Source organism: Pyxicephalus adspersus, chromosome 2, assembly GCF_032062135.1.
Source record: "Pyxicephalus adspersus chromosome 2, UCB_Pads_2.0, whole genome shotgun sequence".
Lineage (NCBI taxonomy): Eukaryota > Metazoa > Chordata > Amphibia > Anura > Pyxicephalidae > Pyxicephalus > Pyxicephalus adspersus.
The window spans coordinates 118,394,954-118,422,592 of record NC_092859.1 but is presented as its reverse complement, the minus strand read 5'-3'; the positions used below and the strand labels follow the sequence as shown (position 1 = coordinate 118,422,592).

Here is a 27,639-nt window from a genome sequence, read left to right as displayed (position 1 = left end):
TGGAAAGGAATTGGCCTCCAAGATCTGCCCAAAAACCAGCTGATCCAAACATTCTTCATGAGCCACTTGTTGATAGAAAGAATAATATATTCCGGCCTCTTCAACTGGATTCTGATGAAGCAGTTTGTTAAAGCTTTCCCAACTGAATGAGACTCTTTTAAGTACCTCATTTTGGCATTTCCTAGCCTGTCATTTGACACAGCCACAGATTTGGCAGCTCATCAATGATGGACATTTCTTCAGGACAATGTCAGAAGTTGAAAAGAATGCTTGGTTATCATTCAAAGCCATTGTTAAGAACTTTCTTAGAAACACATAAGCAAATAATTACACAGAAATTGTCCAGAAACTCCTGGAGAACTACAAAATGCTTGGGTGCAATATGAGCATCAAGGTGCATTTTCTGCATAGCCATCTTTCTAACTTTCTGGAAAACCTTGGTGCAGTAAGTGATGAGCAAGGTGAACAATTCCACCAAGATTTGAAGGTCATGGAAGGACAGTATCAGGGTAGATGGGATGTACATATGATGGCTGACTATTGTTGAAGCATCCGGCGGGATTGTCCTAACACTCCAGGAAAAGCTATAAGCATACATTTTCACCTTAACCGCTTAACCGATTATTTTCAAATGTTTTACTGTAAAAAAAATGTCATAGAGTAACAATAAATCCTTTGTATGAACAAAAGAAATTTAAATAAACAGTACATTCAAGTTATTTTATTTTATTTTCATTGTATGAAAAATGTGTATGTTTTTTGACAAAACTGAGGGGTACCCTGTATCGTACAAACTTGATGTGATTGCAAAAAACTAGGGTCATTTCTGGAATCACTACCCAAAAATTAGTAAAAAACAAGTTTAAGATCTAACTCAAGAAAAAATGCGTTCCCCAGTGTTATAGGTCATACAATATAAAGTTTGAAAATGTGTTTCCAACAATTCAGTTTAATCTTACTAAAATAATTTGTAGAATCAGTTTTGGGATTTTTCCTCTTTTTGGAATTTTTTTCTTAAACAGTAGTGGGTACCTTGAGTACATTTACAGCAGATGTAGCTTTTCAGTATACAACCTTTTTAGGATAAACACATCGCTGTGCTGAGAATTAATGACTGAAATCAAGTTGGCATATAAAACTAGAAATTTAGAGGGAAATAGTTATAAAATAGTATTTTTCATTCTGTATATACATTAGGGTGTGAAATTACAGTTGTGGATAATTATGCTTTCACGAAAAGAGTACAGCTGGTACAGGGTCTATGGTGTGCAGAAAAGTATAAGACAGACACTTTTCCTGCTTAGTCATATAAATGTTTTTAGTAAGCCATCTGTTTAAATACAGACATTCCCATGTAGTAAGAGACATGTTCATTTGCCCTTAAGTACTTATAAGTACTTATAATCACCATTAAGGTTTACCCTCTTTCTATTTCAGGGACATATATGGCCATTTGACCTCATGCATGCTGCCCAAAGGTCACATCCCTTGCCTTGAAAGTGTTATGTTAACTAGCTGGACATAGGGCTCAAGGAGATATAGCGTGTGTGCAGTCAATGCTTCTATGGCAACACAATAGATCAGATAGCTTCATGAATATTGCCAGTAGCAGGGGCTGCGTGAGGAATAAGTGATCAGTCTGATGTCAGCAGCCTCTGATGCTGCAGCTTCTGTCAGGCTGCTTAGTATGGGCAGCAGCCAGAGTCAAGGAGACAGGGAGGGAGGAAAAGAGGGAGGGAATTCTCTTTTTCTCATTTTATTATGATTTGTTCCTTTTGTTCTTCTGGGCAGCCCTAGTCCAGTCCCTCCCCTGACCGGCAGCTGACTGAACTGTTCTGCCCGTCTGTTGCATTTCATACCCTCCTGCAAAGTCTTTATCATCTCATTGCTTGGGATCTGTGCATAGGCAAGCAAACATGGACCACAGGCTCCTCCTGGCACCTCTAGCACTGTCAGGATGCTGCGACTGCTGCTGATGCTTTTGAGACACAGACTTCCCAGTCTGTGCACCTGAGGCAGGAAGAGGTGCTGACATGCCCCCAGCAGTGGCACATAGGGGCTGACATCAGCCAGCAGCAGAGAAGCTTTTAGTGGGGGAGTATCCTGGCAGACAATGGACAGACTGCACCCCTCTATGAGGAAGCGTCTGTACAGCCTGCCTCAGCATATCGGATCCAAAGCATCTATAATGGACGGAGAGGAAGGTGAGGAAAGAGACACCTGGAAAAAGAGCATTAAGCTGAAACCATTGCCATCACCTTCTGCACTAAAGGTTCTTGACCCACGACCTGGAGCAAAGGATATTCATCTAGTTATGGAAACTGAAGTAGGAAAATCCCAAAGAACAAGTAGCAATGGAGACTGCAGGAGGTTCACAGGTAGTCTTTCCTCCATTGCCAGCTGCGGCCGGCACCTTCATGATTCAGACCCTAGTGAAGGAAGAAGGCTTATATCAGAAGGGGACCTTAGTCCTACTGATGAGAAGTCCCCTACCATGGACACTTCAGGAGAAACAAGCGCAGGCCATTCTCAAGCACCTCATCCAGCGTCCCAACCTCAGAGCGCTGACCAGCAGAGTACCTCTGTGAAGGTTGAAGGGAGAGAACAGACTTTATTTGGAGGGGATGATGAACAGAGTAGTTTTATGCACAGGCAGTTTGGGGCGCTTCTGCAACCTGGGGTGAACAAATTTTCCTTGCGGATGTTTGGCAGCCAGAAGGCAGTGGAAAGAGAGCAGGATCGGGTGAAGTCTGCTGGATTTTGGATTATTCACCCATATAGCGACTTCAGGTAACAAAAACAACAAAGCCTAAATTTTTGGTGAAACAAGTGTTTTTTCATATTAATGCATTAATTTGAGAATTCAACAATTTACTGACATGCGCCCGCAATGGAGTAATGATTTATTGCAGATATAGGGTTTAAATGCACAGGAATCGGGAAGGAATGTGCCATTGTGTTTCACCTTTGAAAAGGGAGATCACAAGCTTTGCTTCAATGCTTTTTCTCTATAACCTTGAAGGAGTCACTTTGCACAGACCAACTGCCTAACATCGGAAGCTCCAAGATCTAATGTGTTTATCTTTAGTGTGCAGGACTGCATGCATCTTACCATTAATACCATTTTTTTTTTTTGCATTCAATTCCATGAATTAGAAATCATTTTAGAGAGGTTTGGCCTAGCATTGTAAGAGGGCAGTCTCTTTGCAGGCTACAAATGTGCACACTGCGCTTCTATATGAAGTATGAGGACCTGAAACACAGTTAAATGGTGTTTATATTCGCCATGCATTCTTTCAGCTTCTCATAAAAAGTCTTCAAATAGATCAAACACATCCATTCAGGAATCAGAGGAATGGGGGTGGCAACACTAAATCCAAGCTTGGCCCTTCCACACTCCTAATAACAATTACTTTTATTCTTCATCTTTAGATTTCACATACGCTCACGATTCTGCAGCAATGTTTAAATTAAAGAGTTGGTAAAAATTTCCCAGAAAAAAAACAAACACATGCTTCTGTACTTCATTGAGCATTGTGTTTTGTTACAATATATGCCAAGACTATATGTAAATATATATATATGTCTCTCGCCATCAAATGCTATAATTGTATGTGTGTTCAAGCAGAGGAAAATAACATTCATTCAGACTGCTGCTACAGGTGTAACCAATCATCATAATGGATTGAACCATTTGTAGGCACTGTTGCACTTTCTGAGAAAGGACAGTGCAGCGGACATTTTTAATCAGGGACAAAACAATAAAATAAAAAGGCTGGAATTTCCTATGAAAACTTTATTCTACTGTGCAGGGAAACCCCAAAGTGCTTTGTAGATGTACCCCTTCATTGTCATTTGTATGGTTCACATTACCAAGTTTATACCATTAATGAAAACATTAAAACCAATAAAATCAGAGGACTGATTCTGATTATATTCATGCACTGATTGATTGCTTATTCTCTCCGTTTGAGCAGGCAGTTCATTGCTTGCATCCCTAGGAAAGTAGCTGCAGCCTCTGTCTATTCATAGCGCTGATTTTAGTCATTGTGTTTCTGATCTGTTTGGGTGAATGCCATTTCTGTCAATTTTACCTTGATAATTAATGAGTAGTTCTGTGTCTGAGTAGGTTGAGCATAGTAAGTAGCTGCCAATCCATTTAGCTGCAACAGAAGCAACAGTATCAGAACTGCTGACTTCATAATAGCACAACGAATGCAGTCTCATTCAAGAGAAAAATGCTAAATTGTGTTCATACGTAGGTTGCAAAATTATTCTTCTGTTAGCAAAAGATACAGTCCAATGATTCATAGGAAATTAGAACTGCAAGGTGACTTTTTTGTTACAAAACTAAGTTCTTTTTGTGCTTTAAAATATTACACCTTAACACAACAAAAATGAAACGAAATATACAAATGCATTGTTATTATTTTGATAGCAGGAAACACATCTTGAATGGTTTATTCTGTCCTAATGTAAACATACTACATGTACATCTAATCAGCAAATACATTTTTGTTGTGTAAAGGCCTGTAGAGAATGAAAAATGAATAACATCCAGTGATAAAATGAAATTACTGTTTATAATTAGTTTGCTAAAATTAAAGTTTACACTGGTGTAGCATATCCAGTTTGCTTGACATACCTAATCAGTATTTTTTCAATAACCAAAGGTGTTTTGGCGTGTTGCAAACAACAAAGGAAATAATTTTTCAATACTTAAGAATTTTTTTTAAGGTAATTGTAAATAGTGGTTGTATAGTATATACACCTAAGTACTGTGTCTTCTGAGGTAATGGTTGCCTTATGGGCCTGTTACAAACCAATTATTTGTCTCAGCAAAAAATATGGCACTTTAGGGAGTTTGGTATGGTCAGCTGCCAATATACTGCTACCCAATGTGTTAATGTATTATTGCCACAATGCCTGTTTTTGATTGTGACCAGCACAGTCAAGATGTAATCTTCCTGTGCAGTCATCCACACACAGTAGTTAGACTTTACCATGTATTAGTGTATCACAGTTGAATCGATTTGTACTAGCACTAAAACCCAAGAAAATTCAGTGGTTTAAGTTAACAGAATATTAGAGTATTACAAGTTTTCTATCTGCTATAAATAGTCTCTTTTCTAAGATTAATGATTAAAAATGATTGACTTCTCTATAGACAAATGTGTATTTACACCCCAATACTACTACCATTAGTGTCTGGTTTGCATAATTATGATATTTTGTTACTTTAACTGATGGCAATTATAACATGGCAATTATATTGGAACTCCATTGAATGCGCTACATCAGCTTTATCAGGTAAGAATGTTACCCAAATTTCTTTACCAAATTTAAAGGGATATAATAAATAAATAAATAGGTTGTCTTGTCTTCTTGAAGTTATTTTCTAATTAACAACGCCGATAGGCTGTGGTTGTAAAATCCTAAAGTAACGTCACTATTGGGACTTCTTCAACCTCTGTTCTTTATTTCCTCTTTTTACAGTCATTTCAAAGTGAACTGCGTCTAATAAAGTGCAGAAGATTTTTCTATGATCTGTATGCAATTATGCAGAATTCTGCTTTCAGTTATCAACCTGAATGAGAAGTATAGTATACTAGAAGTAAAATGATAGTTGGAAGCATAAGCATTGCTACAGGATGTGTTTTTAGCTTTTGTAATTAAACCCACTTGTGTAGGATCTGTCCTGCTAGCATTAGAGACCAGTTTGTGGGTTTTAAGCCTGTGTGCAGTTTTTTTGACAGAAATACCGGTAACTGCATCCAGTTCAGAGAGGGGATGGCATAGCACATGTAAAGCTGAACTCCAGCCTAACCTTCAGTCTTACAGAGATGCTCAGGTTTCTGTTCTGTTTTGAAATTCCTTTATTTTTTTTTACTGCACACTTACAGTGTGTGTGATTAGTAGCTGCAGCAAGTCAGATTAACACTGCCCCATTACCTTGCTGGAGGAGGTCTAGTACTATCTAGCCGTTTTCTCTCAAGCCTTAACTTTCTTGGGCCTTTTCTTCATTGATAAATTTAGTCAATTTAATCATGTAACCTCAGCATGACCTATGGGCTTTGCTTAGTGTGGTCTGCATGCAAACACAGCTACCCTAGGAATGCCCACTCCTCCAGACACCCACCCATCACTTTGATGCCCAGTCCACTGCTTGCACCAAGAATAAGGGGTTTTGTAGGGAGTACTGAGTAGGCTGCTGTTAGGTTTTCAGGAAGCTATGAATAGCACCTTGCTGGACCCTTCCACCAGCTATGATCAATCTGTATTCTATATAAAATCAAAGAGACCTAATATTGACATCTTTTTTTCATAACTTAAGGCATGTGTTGCATATGGATAGTATTTTGTAAAAAAAAAAAAACATTTTGAGCATGTTATTGGGGTGGGCTGGGGGGCTTGTCAGGAAAGGCAAAATATAAGCAGATTGAACTTTAGCTTTAACACCCTATACAAGGAGCTAAATGGCCATTTCAGTTTGTGCACACCTGGGGTGTATTGAGCTCCAGGGGGTTCACTTTGGATGCCATTTGTTACTTAACTTGTCTGTGACACTTTGACTCATGCTGCAGGCTGCAACACTGTAGCCCTATCAGCTAAAACTAGCAAGCTGTAGACTAATAATTTGCCACAAGATGTCTATGAATTTCTTTCTGCCATTTTATGTATTACAGGTAGAAAGTACTTCTACAATGCATTTTCTATTATCACATAGTTTAACATGTATGAATGCTTCATTGAATACATCAATACATTCTCAAAAGTAATCAATGTTGCCATTGGGGAATTGCAAATAAAGTTTTAATTTCCTACTAAAAACCTAATATACTGAAATATATACACATTACAGCGGGCATTAAATAAATTGACAATTTTAGAATTATACAAGTGATCAGAATATCTGTGACATTATGGGCTTAATTTATTAAAGCTCTTCAAGACTGGGAAATATAGACAGTTATAGGTAAACCTGGGTGATCCAGGAAACTTGGCATAAATTTCTTAAACACCATTTGCTATTAGTTTTCAATCAGATCCATTCCAGGTTTGCTGGATCACCCATGTTCTCCTGTGATAATCTATATTCTCTGCTCTTGGAAAACTTTATTAAAATAGGCTTTTCAATTGGTCATGGGAATGTTATATGAGAAATGTATGTAAAGAAATGAGTGTGTGTATAAATAAGGCAAAATTGCTGACTTTCCTTAATCCTATCTTCGTTGTGTCATGACTGTTCTTAAATAGTGACAGATCAAAAATGTCATTAAACAAAACAACAGTAAGGTTTAAAATGTATCTGCCAGTATAAAATGTTTTTGTTATGTATATGTGTAGCTAGAAATAAAGTACCAGTATAAAAGATATGTTTCCTTTTTAGGTAATGATCATTTGTCATTATTCTATAGTACTAGGATAGTGTAAAAGAGAGAATATTGAATTTAAGTTGGTCATTGGTAAAAGACTAAACATAGTGGGTACAGAAAACAATCAGGTATAATAAACAGAAATGTATAATAAAATAAAAAAAAGCACAGGCAGATTGAATCTAGCATAGACATGATCTGTTCTAGGGTGCTAAAGTGGGAATGCTAGAATTATTGTTTCAGGTATTATTCATGGATTTTGCAAAGCATTTGATAGCCTCATTTTATGAAGCAAAAGTGCAAACTTTTGAAAGTAAAAAAAAACATGCTTTAATGCACACATGCATTTGGAAAGTCAACATAATACTAAATATAATATTTTAAAGAAACACAATATTCCTGGATTGTGATTGCTGAACTCTAATGGAGGCACTATTGTGAGCAGAGCTTGTCTATGCACATGGCACTGGTCAAAGTTGTGCATCTTTCTTTACAAGGATGGACACACTTGTATTTAGTTGGTGTTGGCAGCTATACTATTACAGATAATACCCATGCTAAGTTCTCCCTAGTCCCTTTTAGCTGGGAGCACCACCTAGCACTTTTCAGTAACCACCCAGCTATTTCTGGGTAGTTACTGAAATGTTGGGTCACAATACAGGGGCACTGGACCGTTGGGGTATAATGCAAAATGATGGAAAAATGGTAAAAACTAAGATTATGGACATTGGAAAGTTGGAACAAAGTATAGGGAGCAGTAGAGAGCTGGCAGAATTATGGAGGTTACTTGACTCAACAACTGGGAACAATAATTGTTTCATGTGTTGCACCACCCACCCACTTTTTGACCACTTGCCTACAGCTTCTTCCCACTCAGATTAAAACAATTTCTGAGGAGAACTGCACATCGGTGGCTTTTTTGTCCTTATTGCAGTTTAATCAGTTGTAAAAGGATCAGAGGCCAAAGCTGCTGCTTTTCCTAGGGGCCTATTCTAATTGAACCTTTTAATGAAAATACTGAAATATCACCATAATGTGGTATTTAAAATATGTTTTTAAAGTATTAATAACCGTCAAAAGTAAAAGAATAACCTTTATATACTTTCTTTGCTGTTTTATTCCACAGTCACATAATTGCAAAACCTCCTTTTCTATCTGTCATTCCAAGTGTGGAGGCCCAAAAATTGATAAATGGTTTGACAGGTAAATGACAATGCACACTGCTGAGTATTTTTAATAAAAGTTTGCAGAAAAGTAATACTCAGTAAGATAGCCTAGTTATCTGCCTGCTTTCTCTCCTGCTTACTGGATTTTGTAAAGAAAGCCTCCGTGCTAGGTAGTGTCCAGGGGTGTGGCGGCAAGGCTATCTATCAGAGTACAGGCATGCCTTGCTTAAGTATATCCTTTCTGTAACTCAGACACACAACACAGCACTGGTTCTTGACGAGCCAACATCTGTAAATTTGACACCAGACAGCAGTAGCGCTCACTGTCATCCCCATTGATTATTTATGGGGATGCTACGAGTTGAAGCTACTTGTAGCAACTTCCCTGAGGCAGCTTTTCACTGGCACGAGGGGGTAGTAACTTTGCCGCAAACTCACTTCCAATCTGAACAAAGGCTCAAGGAATGCTTTTAGCTATATCCATATATATGGGTTTACAAATACTTCAATCTGTCATCTACAATACCAAATTGGGCAAAATATTATGAAACAATATAAAAGACTGATCATAGGGGAAAAATAAATTAAAAGCATGAAAAACAAACATTTATGTGTTTGAGTGCAAAAACAAAACAAGCAAAAAACCATAAATAGACCACCTTTCAGCCTAGACTATGACAACTATACCAACCCTATAAAAAACTTTGATAATGATTTTACTTTTTTACCCATTGCTTTATGGCTTTAGATTTTCTTAAAAGCTAAACAAAGGAAAAGGGTGATTTTCAGATTTGCCATTGAGGAGGTTTTTTTAAAGTAGGTCTAAAGTTCTGCTTTGAAAATTTGTGATCAAGCAGTACCTGCTGGACTTAGCAAATACTTACCTGAGGATTTGAACTTCACCTGAAATCGCAACCAGAAAGAAGATGATGGTACCCCCAAGTATTGGGGATAGGTGAGTGGATTTAAAAAATGTGATCAGACAGGTAAGGTTATTTTACTGCAGAAGGGACATCCCTGTCTGTAATAATGACCTGCCTGGTCACAGTTTTAATTTCTGGAGCTTAGTTCCGCTTTATATGGTCAACCCACCTAAACGCAAGTTTTCATTAATAGATCAAGTCTGGTACAGTTGTTTTTATTTATTTACAGTATATTAGAATCTCCTCAAATGCAGGGATCATACCTTCAGCGTTCCATCCAGCAACTACTAAAACAAAAATAATAATAATAGTTAGAAATAGTTGACTACCCTTTATTTTTCTATCTTACGTAAGAATGTGACGCTTTCTCTTACCACTTTTAATTATGGCTAATTTTATTAAATTAACCTTTTTGCATATGCAGTTAATCAATCGAGAGTAAACGTGATCATCCTAGAAATGTGTAAACATTTATAAATTGTCTTTTTTGCCATATTTGTGGTTTCCATTTATTTCCAGGTGGCTCACAGGTATTAGGACTTTGAAGCTGTAAATTGAATGCCAGTTACTAAACTGTTATAATTGAGCTCATGTTTTGCTTCTACTTCAAAAATAAAACTGCACACATCTGGTGCACTTGTTAACTATCCACAATGAGTAAAATTATCATTTTAGTCTGCATCTCAGTGTAGATACTATACCTATTGCATTGTTAGAGTGAATACCACTTGTTAACAGTTATGCTATAAAACAATAAAATCTATTTTCAAGATATTACCTATTAAGTAGAACTCTAGGCTACTTTTCCTCCAGAGAATGTGTTGTATTACATGCCCTAGAGGGGATTCTGACCTGCAAAAGTGATAATGAAACAGAAACCAAAATGTATTGTCATTATTGTAAACCGCACTAATCTAATTCCAGTTGCCTGTTGGGTATTATACCCAAAACCATTTTCTTGCAAATAAATTTTTACCATTTTTTAGAGTGTTACATTTTTGTATTTTATCAACGATAGTCTATACATGGTAATTCTTGAAGTTAAGTTCCTGTACAGCGAACTAAAACTGGCAATGTCTAGCTGAAAGCATAATTGCATAATTATATCTTAGCAGCTGCTGGCATGGTCCTTTATTATTTACCTAGTACACACTAAAATGTGCCACCCAGTATGTCATTGCCTTGCTCAAGTCATTTAACTCTGTTCTCGGTGGTGGTGAGCTGGTCAGCCAGCTGTAGCATATGTGACATCAGATATTGTATATGGTTTTCTTGTCTGTGGGAGCTTAAAACAAAAATAGAAAAGATCAAGTAAGGAGAGTACAGATTTTCAATGAGAGGACCATTTTCTAAGCATGCTGTAATGTATATTGCTTGTCATTTAGTTCCCTGAGGGCTAATCTTTCTTTTCCATCTGTGTATATATGCAAGAAGTGTCAGTGTCCGTTGAGCTCACCGAGAGAAAATGAGTGTGAATGCCTACACTTTATTTAAACAGTAAAAGTGAAACCACAAATTTAGCACAGGTATCATTGTTAAATTACCAAAAAAGTTTTGATTAATCAAATTATTACAATTGTGTCTAAATACTTTGGATTCCAAACCACTACAGTTCAGTACAATGCAAACTGTATGTACAAATGAATATGGTCAACATAATGTGTTCTTGCTATATTCTGACCTAATGATAATGTCTTATTTTTAGTTAAATGTAGAAGGTATAGATTAGTGAAAGGAACTACAATGTAATGAACACTGCATGGTTACTGTATGGTTGCTTTGACTACTATTACCAAACATTGTGAGTTTTCCAAACATTATGTCCTTAGTTGAAAACTGACAGCACTCAGATCTGGACATTTTGTCCATATTCAAAGAAATGTGAATATAATCAGAAAGTACATTATATGCAGTCCTTGTAGATAAACACATTGCACAGTGACTCCATAGACAACAAAGTATGTTTGTATTCCTCAATTTGCTGGCTCTAAAGTGCAGTAGTCATACTGGTACTTTATTAATATTAATATAATTAATATTAATAATAATAATATTAATAAACAGTATATATACAGCACCAACATATTATGAAGCGCTGTACATTAAATAGGAATACTTATAACATCTTTACATCTGCAAGACTGAAAACAGCTAGGGCTTGGAAAACCCTGTTTTGCCTTCAATATAAATTAGATTGGGCAATATCGCGATAGAATAAAAATCTTATGGAAATGTTGGATTACTACTAAAAAGGGTTTCCAAAAATCTTACAATCTAGACTATGATATTCCCAAACCTTGATAAGACTCTATCGGTATTGTTCCTGTAATTTCATTATACCCCCTTGGCTGTAAATCCCTCCTGAAAGCTCTTTCTCCTGCTCAGCTTCTTAATTATGTCACCCATATACCAAAGTTACTGTTTCTTTTACCCCCTTAACCCAACCCGAATTCACCAATCCATAGCTTGTACCTTAATCTCCTCTTTATCCCCCCATCATCCATACCCCAATTCTTACTTTCTAACACCTTAATAATGCTTACTAAAAGTAACATAAGAATAAACAAATATGTATGATGTGTTCAGACACACACTCAACTAAAGTTTCTGGAAATGATGGTTAGTGAATGATTATGATATAGGTAAGTATAAAAATTGCATGCACTTTGAGAGCAACATAGCAAACACAAACAATATTTTGTAGAACACAATAAAATCTGCCCAGACATTCTATTTTACCTTCCCAAATATATGTAATTATAATGTGAACGTCACATTGACATAGGTTGTGAAGGGAGATCCCAATATAACAAAATTAAATTCCAACATCAAACAATTTACCATCTGGTCAGTGATACAATGATCTGGTATGTATTATCAGCCTCAGTTGTTAAAATAAATGTTTGTTCAGTAACAATGATAATCTCTAAATAATCCCATGTAAATCAGTAATTACCTTTGCAGTTCTCAACCCCTAGATAAAACGTGAAAATTTTTATGTTTTAATAATAATAATATTAAAACAAAAATAATATTCCAACAAAAATTCTGAATGACAATGTTCGCCTTTATATTGCACTAAATGCACAAACTGTACTAGAGATGGAAAACAAGGGAGGCGCAGCGTGAAGTCCGTGTAGTGTTAAGTTGTATGAGGCAACCATTGCTGAGCCGTACGCTTCAGTATTGTTTTCACCATTACAACAGTCACCCCACTCCACAAATACCAATTCTCATCTGATTGTTTTATTTTATTTGTTTATTTCTCAGATGCTCTTTTAGTTAAGTATGACCTTAATGCCATTAAATGTGAGTTTGGAAGCCGAAAGAAATGAGTCGAAGAAATGAGAAAGAAGTATGTGGGGGTAACAGTGCCGGCTAGAACACACCTGCTTCAATTCCCCAGCTAGTTTTTCCAGTGTCACTATAGACTTCATCAGGAGTAAAATGGTGTCATATCTGAAGTTCCCTCACATCTGCTCATATATCCAATGTGGCATGAAGTGAGTCAAAAAATACAGCACTCTAAAGTTTTTTAAAGGGTAGGAACTGGAAATTCCTAAAGCATCTCCATAGAAACTAGTAACCATTTCCTCTAGGTAAAATTGTCAAGGTCCATGACTGACAACAGATTTTGCTTTGCTGACATAATATGCTTCTGTTTCCTGTTGTACATTGCACTGCTTACATGTCTGCTCTAAACTCAATAAAAATGTAAAAGAAAAAACATCTTGTGTGTTCTACAAGCAGTGTCCTTTTAATATATTGGTGCAGCACACATTGTAAACAGGAGGCAGATAATGGTGCTGAGTTTGTGCTAAACATGCACTGGCCAAAGGTGTTAAGTCCATTTTGTAACTCTTAAAAATTCTTAGTATGGATATCAATCAGGTGCCATATGGTTTGTTGGTAAAAAAGAGTATAACTGGGATAATGTGATGCTAAATTAACCTGATTATGCAGATAGGAATGTTTTCTTTGGTTGATTATAGTCTGTAGGCCGTACAGCTTTCAGAAAGGCCATCTTAAGACTTTCATTTGCAAACCGCTGCTGTTAGCCACTTCCAGTCCCACTCTTCAATACTGTGCAGTTTAATCCTGTGGTTGTTGTATCAATCACAGTTCAACCTGCGGCTGGTCACTTAAGGGTGGCCAAAAGAAACATGCTGCCTTCAGCCCTCGCAGCCACAGTCCACTGCAACAGCCTGCACAAAGTGGTTCCCAACCGCTTGTATTCAGCCTTTGGTAGAGCAGTGGAGCTTGCAGCAGACTGTTGTGGTCAATCACAGATCTGATTTAGCAAAGGTGTTTTAATGTCTAGTACCAAGCAAACATGTATTTGGGAAGATTCTTTTAATTTCCTGTGTATTGGTAAGCAGTGATGAAAATTCACTTCCTTTACTGTGCAATTTTCATAGTACAGCATTTGAACATACCAGCAAAGAAATATTTATTTTTGTGGAGAAAGATTTGCTGATTTTTCCCTTTCTGAGTATTCTCAGTAAGGCTTTCAGGGAAAAAAATGTCACAAGGGGCCTGTTTATTGAGCATGTGCTGGAGGAAAAGCTAGAAAATGCAATGAACAGCTGTCACAGCTCAGCATTCTCCTGCAAATTAAATACTTTGTGATAGGAATAAGACCAGAAGACATGTCCACTCTGAGATGCCATTAGTAAACATGTGTGTGCTAGTGATATGTGATATTGTGTGTAAGTTGGGCAAATACTTATGCATGCTATGGGTTGTACATGAAAGTTCTAAACTATTTGTCCCACAACAAAAATATTGTACCACCTGCATCTGTGCCAATTTTATAGCGTATTGGTAATAGGTGTACTAGGAGTTCATTAGTGGGGACATTGCATGGAACAATAAAATTATTGCGGGTTATTAAAGGTAAATGTACACAAACCAGCAAATCAGTTATGTAATAGGAGTGGAATATAAAGTAAAGATAACACTTAAACCATAATTGACTTATATTTTTAAGGAGTGCAATGTTAGTAATAAAAGCACTGATTATTTGTATGTCAGTATTTGAGGTAATGAAATATTTTTTCAGAGGTGAATCAAGTTAATTGTAGCTGTGCTGTGCTAACTGTGCTGTTGAAGCGAAAAAAGCTTCAAGTTACCTTTGTTTTGTATTGGCACTTCTGTTCCAGGCAGCAGTGCATGAAATTGTGTTTGCACCTATTGTAGGCATAGCAGACTAATATATAATCACTGTGTGCACTCCTAATTTCAAAAATGTTACAGCCCCTTTTAATGAGATCAATACACATATTACAAATTTTGGTGCATGTCAAATTGCTAACACTAGTCAGATCCACTGTAGTGGAAACCACATTTTTATTTTAGGTGTGGCCTCGCTTAGCTAACATATGTATGAAAACTGGACTGTGCACTCAATAGCAAAACACATGTTAGTAAATTTCATGAATATAGTGAATTTTGTAGCCTCTAAATAAAGTTGTTTGCATTCCAAGCCTATTGGTAAAACCCTAATTATATATATGGATGTCCAATGCACATCAGAGAAACAGCAGAAAAAAATGCTCTTATTGTCATCTTATTTTATTTTATATCTGTATAGTGCATACTCAGGGGGACAAAAGTATATTGTTGCATAAAGAACAAGTTTTCGTTTCAGAACTTATTTCACTGTATCTCTTGTCACTTGACAAAAACAATGGAAATAATGGAATAATAATGGAAACAAAAATGCGAACACCTTGTTTGTCTGCCCTGGTGACCACTGTCAGTAAAAAGGAAGTAAAGGTAAATCCTAAATTTTATTGCAGTGAGATAAACTGCTATGATTTATTAATGGGTTTATGAATAAAGAGGTAAAAAAAAAAGAAAAAAGGCGTTACCTTTCAGCTAGGCATCCAGGATCGTTTTCAGGCAGGAACGCCTGTTTTTTGCAGGCATCTGCAAATGTGAATAAGGGCATTTGCAGCTGCCTATATAGGCATTTATTGACACTAGGTAAAAAATACCTGTACAGGCATGTGCAAATGTCTGTACAAGCAATTTAAACACTTCCCATTCCAGTCTATGGAGGCGGCAGCAGTTGCAAACCACTCCTGGACACTGCATTTGAGCATTGAGAAAACCACATGGAAATGCTGTCAAACGAAGGATAATATACAGGCCTATCTGGTCCAATGTTAACTGTTTTTTTGCACTGCTCGGAATCACTTGAATAAAACTCAGGTCTGAACAAGCCCTAAGGGAGCTTTCTTAACTAGTTTGGGGATATTAAATTTCAGGAGAAGCTGAAATAGTTAAGCAAATATTATGTGATTATAATGTGATGTGATGTATTCTTTAGGCAGTTCTGTGTTTGGCTGTTGTGAAAACATGTATAAGTAATTTGAATGCACTGTTAGAACAGCCAGTTGTTGTTTGTTGTTGTCAGAAGGGTCTTAAGTGTTTTTTTCCTAATAGGCTATCTCAGCAGGGTAAATCATTTGGTTTGTACAAATGTTAAGTTTTAGGGCAATCACACAAAATAGGCTCCAGCCTTAAAATCAATTTCAGAGGAATATCAGGAATTGCCAAGAATAATTGTGTACACGGTACTGCTTCATTAGGAGTTGGTAATTGGTTTCTGTTGCTCCTCTGAAGTTACAACTACCAGACAGGGTGAACTTTATCTCTTGCCAGTTTTCTCAAGTTACTGGCTTGACAATATTTTTCTAATTTGTTGTATAGGTGGAGGGAGCAGGGGAAAGTACAAGATGTATTAGCAATGATGACAGTTGTGGTTACTATAGAGTGGGGATCATTTCATCATCTTTTTTTCTCTGGTGGCCAAAATAAAAACGCTTCTGCATAAGTGGCTTGATTTTGAGCCACTCTCGATAAAAAGGTCAAGGTTTACAAATTCTTTGAGATATGGGAATTGTTCATGGAGTTCCAACCCTATTCAATGAAACAACAGATAATAAGAACCTTTGAACACACATCATGTAATATTATGACTGATTTATAACAACCCCTGGTAGTCTTAGAACAGAGGTAAGCCTTTAGACCTGATACAGCCTAGCCAGTATTCCAGTCTGCCTAACGCCCCCCTGGTTGTTTTATTGTTGGATTCGGCCTAAATGAATTGTCGCATTATCGCGAAATCCCAGGATATCATCAAGCTCCCGCACAGTAACTCCAATTACTATGCCAAGAGCAGAAGCAACACGCAGCTACCAGTCTCCGGAAGGTTGACCTCAAACGTTGTGTCTTTAACCCCGAATGGACTGACAAATTTTTCCTCGAAAAAACAAAAAAGCCCTGTGTTTAGTATGCAACAACACCAACAGCACTTACAAGCGGTCGAAGGGGCATTTCAATGCCAAGCATGCGCACTTGTACAGAGACTACACCGCGGATAAGGGGAAGACTGAGGCTGCTCACTTGCAGTCACAGTTGGAAAAGACCTTTCCTTGGACACCTTGTTTCTTCCGACCTAATGTGCCTTCTTGACCTCGTAGTAGAAGTCCAAAAAGTTTGCTGACCCCTGCCTTGGAAGTCAATAGTAACTGAATACTTCCAGGCTCAGTTAGGTACCATTTTCCAATGACAACACTGATTCAAATCTAAAACCAAAATGTTACTGTAAGTAAAGTCTACTACAATAAGGAAAGCAGGGCTTGGGCAGCGTGGACAGGGCTAGATGTGGCTCGTGAATTATAAAACAATAATAATAGAGATAGCCATACCTCCTGCAAAATTTTTATCTCAATTTAGTACAACCAGACAAAGTTTACATAATAGAATGCTGCTCTGATTTCAGGAGTAACAACATCTTCACAAAGCCATCACAGATAGGTGGAATTCACCGTCAGGATCAACAGATATTTTTGGAACTTTAAATGGAAACCAGGAAAAACCTGTATTTGCACATGCATTTACAATTAAGTACTGTATCATATATTTTTTATTGGGAGGTTTAAACTATGAAGCACAGCCTGCTTTTTATTGTAAGGCAAAATAAGTCTCTACAATATCAGCCGTATTCTTGTATTCTAACACCGGACAGGAAGCAGATTCTAAGTATATTACCAATATTCTGAGCAATTCAAGTCTGATAAGTTCCTGAATATTCATAAATAATGTTGTAACATATATTTACTATACCCTTTTTGAGCCAATTTAACTCCATGTGTCAAATAATCCCATTAAAGGAAAAACACAAAATGTAGCAATATATATGTATGTGTTTTCCCTTTAATGGAATTATTTGACACATGGAGTTAAATTGGCTACTTTATGTAATTGATGCACTGTTTAATAGAAAAATTGATGTTCCATAAAATGATGTGCCATGTAATAGAAAATGAAGCCTGTAAACAAGATTCTGCCTCTCTGGTTGTTGGATATCAGTTAGCTGTTACACAAAATGCAGTTACAGCCAACAGCGATGCCTTTCTTCCAATCTCAAAAAACTCAAAATAAAATATCCTAATTAGAAACCTAGCTGCTGGAAACTGATTTGGAACTTTCCTCAAATACGGCTGCAAATGAAAGAAAAAAATGTCAACCAAAACAAATGACCAAATCCCATATTGTGAGTGTACAGTTCTTTTTAGCCTGGATGTCTGCTTTAATCAGAGAAACATAGCACACCCCTTCATTTTCACCTGAAATCCAGCCCTGCCTTCAGTCTTGCACAGTTTTATAGGCTCCTTTCCTTTAGTGAAAATATTTAGTCAGTATATGTTGCAGCAGCTTTGATAGTTCCCACCTCATTTTCTGGCTTTATGACACCCTTGGTCCTTTACTCCCCAGATTGCCTGCCCCAGCCTAACAAATTTATTCATTGGTTTTCCCTTTTTTTGAGCCTCAGTTTTATACATGCATCGGGTGGGTACCTCCTCTGAAATGCCAACTTACCTCCTGCATCATGATCCTAAGTTGTGGAGTGAGGCTGGATGCTTTTGGGAAGCTGTGTAGTCTGTTGCTCCCTCATAATACAGATATGTAGTTGAAAGGATATACTTCTAAAATAGGCAAATATTATGCAAATAAAAAATTCAGCAGACATTTAACTTACACAACCATAAAATGTTGCCTGTTCCTGTGTATTCTCCAATCCTTAATGAATATTTAATTACTTCCCTAGCCTGTGTCATTGTTTTTGCTGCTTTGTCCTTAATACTTTACAATTACCTCAACACCACCTGCCCTGATTCTAACTGGTGTGAGGGAATTTTCTCTTTTCTTGTGATTTAGAATTTTGCTTTGGTACCTTCCTCTTGCTTATATGGTGCTAATTGTGCAGACTTGAGGGATTGTATTAGTTCATTCAGGACCTCAGTTCTTTATGTTGTTCTACTTCTACAATCCTTCTGTCTGGATTGGTGTTTCTCAATCAAGGTTCTAAAGAACCATCGGGTTCCGCCAGAAGTTTCCATAAGCAATTTGTACCTCTCAAGTCAGTTAGTTACCACTGACACCAATGATCTTTTTTGGCTAGCTGGTAGAATTTCCCTCTAGCCAACATTAAAAGAGGCACTCTTCACACTGACCACTACTCTGATGTGTATGTATATATATAAAAGTTATTTCAAGGGTTTACCCATGTTAAAAATGTTGAGAAAGGCTGAACTAGATTGTTAAAAAAAAGAGCTGCAAATGCAGCTGCGAGAATCAAACCTTAGGATAATATGAGATACTCTGATTTGTGTGTCATGATTTTTTTTTTTTCTGAAAGCCTTTAAATTAAATTCACTCTGAGATAGCAAAGTGTATTCCAGAGAGATTTGCTGAATCCAATCTGAGTTACAGACTACAGCAATTGCCATTTAGTTCAACACTGATCTTATGATTGCAGCTCAGTGTGGGTAAAGCACTTGGCACATTCTGTTAAGAAAACTATAGCATTTAAAATGGTTTGCCTGAGATCACCCCATATTCAATGGTTTAATTTACATGTACTCTGAATATTACAAGCCCTGCATTTGCCAAAAGAGCAAATAGTTTTCTTTTTGTTCTGATTTTCAGTAAATGTATACTTTTTTTGGTACGTACAATCTTCTATTTTTACTTAAGACTTTGATCCCAAGATCAAATCTGCATTGTTTAAAACAGTCCACAGTCCATTTTAGTCCTTGAGGTCCTGGAACCCACCAGAGAGGTTTCAGGCACATTTAAACCTTTAAACAGCAAAAAAGGGACAGGTAGTAACAACCATTTCCAAGTGCTATCAGCCAGTGACTTAGCTGACATAGTCATTCACACAGTCCTGGTGATGTAAAGCTGCTATTTTGGGCTGCAACCACTTACATGATACTTTGTTCCTTTTTCCCAAAAAAAAAAAACTGAGATTCAGCATCCAGCGCAATTCGATCTTTAAAGCTAAATTTCAGCCTTACTTTCAGGTTTGCTCAGTTGTATACCCTCCACTCTTTTACTGACATTGCGCTTTGCCTACCCCTTAAATTTATTGGGTTGCAGTTCTTTCAGTCATAAAGACACAGACACTTTGATATGTGCATAATTCTTCCCAATAAATAGATAATTCTTGCATCAGGACTGAGGACTCATGAGAACAGTCCTGAGGCAGTATGCTGTGATGTTTTTGGTGAACTATGATTAGCACCTTGCTGGCCATATTTTGCCTGCACTACCACTGATTCTTGAAAAAGGTATGCAAAAAAATAGAAAGGTTTTATAAAAATCTAATTTGCATAAAGACAAGAGAGAGAAGGAGAAACCAGTGAAGGCAAGATATAAGCTGATCAAATGTCAGCTTTAAAGAGCTGTGAAAGACACGTTTAATGTTTGATTTTTTTCTTGTCATGACTGTCAGCATAGCTCAAGGAGGGCTTAGGCAGAAAAGACAAAAAAATTTTAGTCTTTTCTACTGGGAATGTAATGGATTGCTTTAGTGCTGTGATTGTGATCTGTAGAATGACAGGTTTATGTATTGTGGTCCTGAAGCAGCTCACGTCTTTGATCTATGTGACTTACTTCTATCTAAAGACTAGTACTAAATACTACAAATATCCTTTCACAGCAGATGTGTAGAGCAAGTTGAGTATTTTTCTGTAAGTGTTATGTAGTTATCCAAACAAATCCAATGTAATCCAAACAAAACGTACCTTAAAAACTTGCTTTTAATTAACCACTATGCTTTTTTACTTGTGTACCCCTTATGGGTCCTTTGCTAATTAAAATTACTTATTCTTCCTATTTCTGTTATGATCCATTGTATTTGGCCATAACATCTGACATTAGTAGAATAACAAGTTATTATATACATTGCTTTTTGGTGCACAAAAAGGTAGTATTTTAAGATTTTTTCATGTACTAGTTTTAGTAGCCCTAGCGGAGCTGTGGCATGTGTTCTGTATCCTAGAACACATACCAACACTCCACTCATTGCTCTGTGCCGTGATTGGCTGAGAAAAGGGAAACGGCTCAAGCGTCATCAGGGTTTCCCTTTTCTCAGCCATTCAGCACTAGAGGTGAATGGGGACAAGGCTCCCCATTCAATTCTAGTGCTGAATGGCAGAGAAACCTTAGTTTCAGAATAACCTCAGTTAACTGGAAACTACACTTATCCGGAATCGGCCATTCACTGTGGGTGCCGGATAATCAAGGTTCTATTGTAGTGTTGTTGTATATAAAAGGTATCCAGTTTCATTCTAAATATTGTCCTGTTTTAAGATAACATTAAATTATGTTTCTGCTATAAAGCATGCAAACGTATTTGCAAATGAGAAAAACTGCAATTGCATCCTGTTCTAGTAAATGGTCTCTGTGGGATCACTTTCACTACATGTTTGCGACAGCAACCTTAGTGTATAACACGTAAGAGTTTTTAGGAATGGACCAAGGCTGGGCTCTCCCCAAGCCAATCCATAAAAAAGTTGAGGTATGTCAGAACAGAACGGAAAGAACAGAAAGATTGTTGTGGTTCAAAAAAATAATGAACTCCTTAAATGAAAGAATGAAAAATTGCAGGTCTTTTGAGTAATTACTGTATCTCTTATGTGTTGCAGTATACTTAAACTCTTGTTATGTGGACTCTTGTCACACACAAGCCCAGTGTTTCTCAACCAGGGCTATGTGCAATCCTAGCGTTCCTACAGAGGTTCCTTGGGCAATGAGCAAAATGTCAGGTCAGTTTAGGTGACACCAATGATGTTTTTATCTATCTGTAAGGGTGACATTCTTCCCAATAGCTAGTAATGCAAGAGGTAATCTTTCTACTGACCAGCACACTAATGTACTGTGAGCTGAGGATAGTAGGTATAGAAGGAGTTCCCAAAGGCCTGAGACGTTTTTCAAGGGTTCCCCCTTGTTATAAAGGTTTAGAAACACTGCACTAGCCATTTGGGTGAGATATCCCACTTAAGGTTTTAAGTTTATGAATCACTTAATTTGTATCACTCACATATATTGGCAGTGTAGCTACGAGTGGTTATAAAAACGGACTTATCCAACATTTGAATAGGATATGACATCCAGTATGTAGGATGCACCACTAGTAGGTTGCAAACTTTTTTGTAAAGTAAAAAAAAAAAATTAAGATTAAGATTGTAAAATAAATTGATGTGCCACCGTTGTTTTATCTCCCTCTTTATCTTTCCCCTCCCCTAGCTCTGCCGTATCCAATTGTTTTCATACAGAGGGTTTTATTCTGTTGTCTGATATGACATATATTTGAATGTTGATATTAGTCATTATCTTTTTAATGTTTGTATCCTTCCAAGATGTATTCCTTCATTTTGGGTAAATGGATGTTTTTGAAGTATACATTAAACTGAATTGAATAGGACTATATAGTCATACAGTTGACCATTGAGTGATTAAAAAAATTGACGCATTGTTCTTAATTGTGATGTAATTAGAAAAAGATTTCTGTTAAAAGGTGTACTTAATTTTGGCTTGCCTAAAGCAGAAGTAAAGTTCCACTTTTAAAGTTTTTCGATCAGGCAGGTCATTATATCAGAAAGGGACAGGTGATGTCCCTTCTTCCATAATCCCTCCTTCCTGTCTGATCACAGCTGGAACTGTCAAAACAAGCTGAACTGCACATGCACAGCTCACCTTTGGTTGCCAGGTTACCCAGAAATCCTGGCTTCCCCTGCCTTTGCCAGAACTGAATGAAACTACAGGTGTCTGTGCTGGAGTGACCTCATCTCCGCCCAGCTAACCAAGATGGCCAAAGATTGCATGGACGAAGAGAAGGAAGAACAAGATGGGGAAGCCCTGTGATGGTATGGGTACAGCTACAACTCGGTACAAGTTTAGTTCTGCTTTGTTCTTTTAAACAAAATGTATAAAACTCCTTTCCCACAAGCCATAACCAACTTCCTCCCATTCTCTACTTTTAAGCTCTTCACTGAATGAAACTCTACAGAGGTTGTGCATTGTGCTTGGCAGTAGGATATCTTAATTATTGTTTATTTTTGATGGGAATATAGTTTAAACAAAGAATAAAATAGGAGTGGCAGAGTGCGCCGTATTTTGGGACATAGGGAGGTTGAATGGAAACTTTAGTGTGTAAAATAATAAAAGCTTTTAGAATCACCAGATTTTAAAATTAATTTACTGATTTAAATATTTTGATATCTGACTGATTCTGATTACTACACAAAAGTATATAATCTTTTCTTCTTGGTTTAATGCTTAGATCTACGCATTGTGGTTTATTGCAATGCAGCAAGAGTAGCAGGAGATCAGTTTGCTGGTGAGTCATGATTTTGCAGTTTGATTTTTATCCACTTTTACCTCTACAATGTCTAAAAAGCATACATGTATACCTAACACGTATTACCGTGTGTTAACTGTCAGTGACAAAATTACTTACAGGAATTATTACATTCTTAGTAGGCACTGTGTATACATTCCAATTACTATCAATTCAAGCACCAAAGCATATGTTAAAACAAATTCAAGGTCAAACTATGATGCTTATTGGGATTGACAGTAACTCGAGAAAATATGAGCATATTGTTTTTGTAGTGCCATGTTAAGTGGTATCTGCGTCCATAATTATAGGGTGCCAAGGTTAAGTGGTAAGACGTATTCAAGTAGAATTGCAAAAAGCTAAATACACTGCTGAAATACAAACATTTTTACTGTTTTTTGCTTTACTTTATTCACATATGGGTGACATTCACTCCTTTCTTCATGTATCCAGTTCTGTGGTAATAGCAGTTGTCGTAGTAAAAGTTGGCCTAATAATATTTAGTAGGACAGGGGAAAAAAATTTTTTTATGACCTGCAGAAAATGTAGCCCGAAAAAAGTAAACCGATGCCCGCACTGCATGTATAATACAGTTAGGAAATTATTGGTACTATTTTAAGATGTACAGGTGACCTTTAAGGCTTAGAGGGCAGGTCCCCGCATGACTACAAATATGTATAAGTTTTGTTGTTTACCATAAATTATTTGTTGTACTCCTTTGGATTGTTCCTTCCTATTAACCGTTGTATGTTTATTGTGCATGTTCCTGTTTTGTTATTTGTGATGTATATTTTTTAAAAACCAAAAAAAACATGATTGACACAAAAAAGATAGTAAGATTCTATCTCAAATAGGGAGGGTCCATTTTAACCTCACCATAGCACACAAAGAAAGAATGATGTGCAATGAGAATGCACATACAAATATCTGATGCATAAGTATGTTTATAAGGATAAAAAAGCTAAAAAAAACAAGCAAACCAGTTGTTGTCAAATAGTTCAATATAGAGTATAAAGTTACATAGACTGCTTGTATGACAGTAGCATGCCAAGTGCAATGTAAAGTGAATTTACAAGTAACAAAAATGAGCAATATTAACCTGTACCAGTACTTGGAAGGTCCCCCTCTGAGAAAAAGTTGTTGACACTGAAATATTGGATTCTTAGGACTTCATATTTCCTATCTGATTGGTAAGCATTAGAGATCATACAGCAAATGTAAAGGGGACATGTATGATTCTAGATATATTTGTTAAATTCCATTTGTAACTCCACCTATATGAAAGAAAGATTGTATTTAAATCAGAAATCATTAAAAATATTTTTATTTTGTAATATAAGTATATTAGCCGAAATAAACTGAATTTACTTCCACTACATATCATGACTCCTGTTAACATTTTATAAAACTCTTAATCTGTATAAATAAAAGCCTATCCTATAAATTTGTTCAGTTTTTTTGACACATTGCTATAAAATCTTCATCATTTTGTACCATTTGTAATGTAATTTTACAAATTCACAAAGCAGAGAGAGGGCCAGATGTAGTCTTCAAGCAAAGATTCACGTGCAACATAGCAGGCTGTGCGTGCGCGTTTCCTGTGTGTCCCGACTGCAGATCCCTCTGCCTCTGGCTGATAAGATTATGCATTGTAAGGCTATTTTTGGTTGTGTTAGTGATTCTTTGCTGTGCTGCATCCTTGTCAGATCAGTGCAGAGGATAAGAAACCATCATTATCCAGAAATATTAACTCTTTAGTGGCAGACGTGATAAATGACCACTTTTTTATTGCTGCCATTTTGGAGGGACGGCCTGTTGCATGTGTAACAGAGTACATGATCTTTTTAGTAATTTTTAGATGAGTATGTAAAAAGCTTTAATGCTGAAGGAGTTTCATGTACCACCAGTAACTAATTTACCTACACATATTTATTACAAAATGCAACCATTCCTACTGACTAGTGCTAGTTAACACTTTCTGTACTATTTACAAAGCAGTGTATATGGTAACTTTTCAGTTGAATATTCATGAATCTATTTATAATCATAGCACTGCTATAAATGTATTATAACTGTTCCAAGGAAAAGCTTTGTAACATATCTCATCAAACTTATACTGTATGTAGTCAGTGACCAGGTACCACTATGAACTTATTTCAGTGCATATATCTTAAAGACAACTCAATTCAGTTTTGTCTGGGTCCCTTTTGGGGACAACTGCCCTACTTCCAGTACCAGTAACTAAACAGGGAGTGCGATCTGCCAGAAGGATATAAATATGGTAATATAATCAATCTATTCCTTTTCTATTTTCAGATAAAAGTATGATGTGCTCACTTTTAGTTTTGGTGTCCATGCAGGAGAAGAAGTTCTGGTCCTTACCCAGCCTGTCAAAAAAAAAAAAAGCCCAAAATGTACCAGTACTGTGGACCTTTACTGTAAAGTGTGGCTGTTCAATAAGTACTAAAACAATGATGTATCTTGTGTCTACAAAAAGTGTAAAAACATTTCCGCTAGATATGCATCACCAGTATAAAGGAAGTAAATAGTGTGGCTAGGTATTGCTACCCTATTTCCCCGATTATAAGGCACTGTCTTATATTTTTTGAAATGCCAAAATATGCCCTAGGTCTTATTTTTAGGGGATGTCTTATTTTTCCATGAAGAAGACTACAGTACACATTTATTGTTGAAAGTCACTCATGATCACTCATGTTCCATTGATTGTCCCCTTCTGATCACTCATGTGCCGTTCATATTCCCCTTCTGATCACTCTATGCCATTGATTGTACCCTTCTGATCACTCTATGCCATTGACTGTCCCCTTCTGATCACTCTGTGCAATGACTGTCCCCTTCTGATCACTCTATGCAATGACTGTCCCCTTCTGATCACCCTATGCCATTGATTGTCCCCTTCTGATCACTCTATGCCATTGATTGTCCCTTTCTGTTCACGTACCGGTAATTAAGTGTAGGGATCTCCATTAGGGCAGGGATCAGCAGCTTGCTTCCTGGTGCAGAATGCCGGCTTGTTACTTTCAGTTTCACTCTGCACTGCAGCCAGGAGCAGACACGTGCTGCAGCCAGCAGCAGACACGTGCTGCAGCCAGCATCAAGGAGACACACACAGGATCAAATATCGGGGGATGTCTTATTCATGGGTGAGTGTCTTATTTTAATTATTTTTTCAAAAATCGGGGGTGGCTTATTTAATGGGGATGTCTTAAAATCGGGGAAACACGGTATTAGTCCTAAACAGTTAATGGGAAGATATAGAACAGAACCAGTCTTTAAGGAGCTGCAAGAAACAAAGTAATTTACATTTACTTTGTTATTTCTATATGAAATTCAGTGCCTTAAGAGAAAAGTGGTTTGTATGAAACTTAACTGACCCCACAACATTACACATATATGCTGACCTAATATTGTAGTAGAGATTATTCACTTTGCAAATGCAATATGTTACCAGCTTAATAAATAGGTTCATTTATGTCCATGTTAAATATTCAATTGCATGAAAAAAACAGGATTTTTCCTTGCACATGATTAGATGATTGAAGTGAACATCTATATAAACATTCACTTTGCTTAGTGACAATTCTCTGCTCCATTTTAATTTAAAAGGTTTAATGTGACAACAACATTTTCCATCATCTTTACACTTGGCATTATACCCTTAGTAAATTTTCTTAAAGATGTATTGTAGTACCCAAGGGATTTCTATTTTCTAAGCAACCAACCATTATTTCTTTGTTCATTTATGAGGAAGTAGTGTGGTTGCAAAGGATACTTTGTTTCGATTCTCATGGGTTGTGGTTGCAGCTGGTGAAAATCAAGTTGCAAATAATACCCTGCAGTTCCTTCAGGGAAACAGGAGATGCAAAACCACATAGTACCAACATTACCATATGATACCAAACCTTTAAACCAGCATTAGCTGCTGTTCTATTGCATCTTTTTAGCTCTTTGCTGAAAAGCATACTAGCGGGAATTGGGTGTGGAGGGGCTACACATTTGCTCTCTAACCATGGAAAGACCAGCTTGTATTCCTGATTTACCAGTGGTTAGGTACTTTTTTTGTTCTTTTTTAATAAGTAGACCACTGACACACGGATGACCTTAACCTGGGCACTACCTGTACAGTAAAGTAACACGACACACCCAATTGTCAAATGTCAAGAACATCTATTGAAAATTACTAATATTGCTAAAGCGTTTTGCACTGTGGTTTTTAATATCTTTAAAATAAACCATGATGCAATATTAGTGGTAGAGTGGTCTAAAAATTACTGCTGATTTGCTGCAAATTACTGTTGACATGCAGCAAAAGGTAAAGGTCTTCTTTTTCTGGTGTTCATGAATAAGCCCCTGATAATGTCTGGTTTATGCTCACTTTAATGGATGTTAAGTGTTTTGTTTGCTAGGTAATGTGATGTGATAGTAGTCACAGATGCTCAAGTAAAGGGTGAATA

At 36.8% G+C, this 27,639-nt stretch overlaps 1 protein-coding gene across 1 annotated transcript in view; it reads left to right on the top strand.

Annotated features, from left to right (window-relative positions):
* The first annotated feature begins 1,878 nt into the window (after positions 1-1,878).
* HCN4 (hyperpolarization activated cyclic nucleotide gated potassium channel 4) overlaps positions 1,879-27,639 on the top strand; it is a 68,733-nt gene continuing 42,972 nt past the window's right edge. The window contains exon 1 of the mRNA XM_072402128.1: positions 1,879-2,790. Within this exon, the coding sequence (XP_072258229.1) occupies positions 2,114-2,790 (677 nt within the window). The 5' untranslated portion in view covers positions 1,879-2,113. The remainder of the gene's footprint in view (positions 2,791-27,639) is intronic.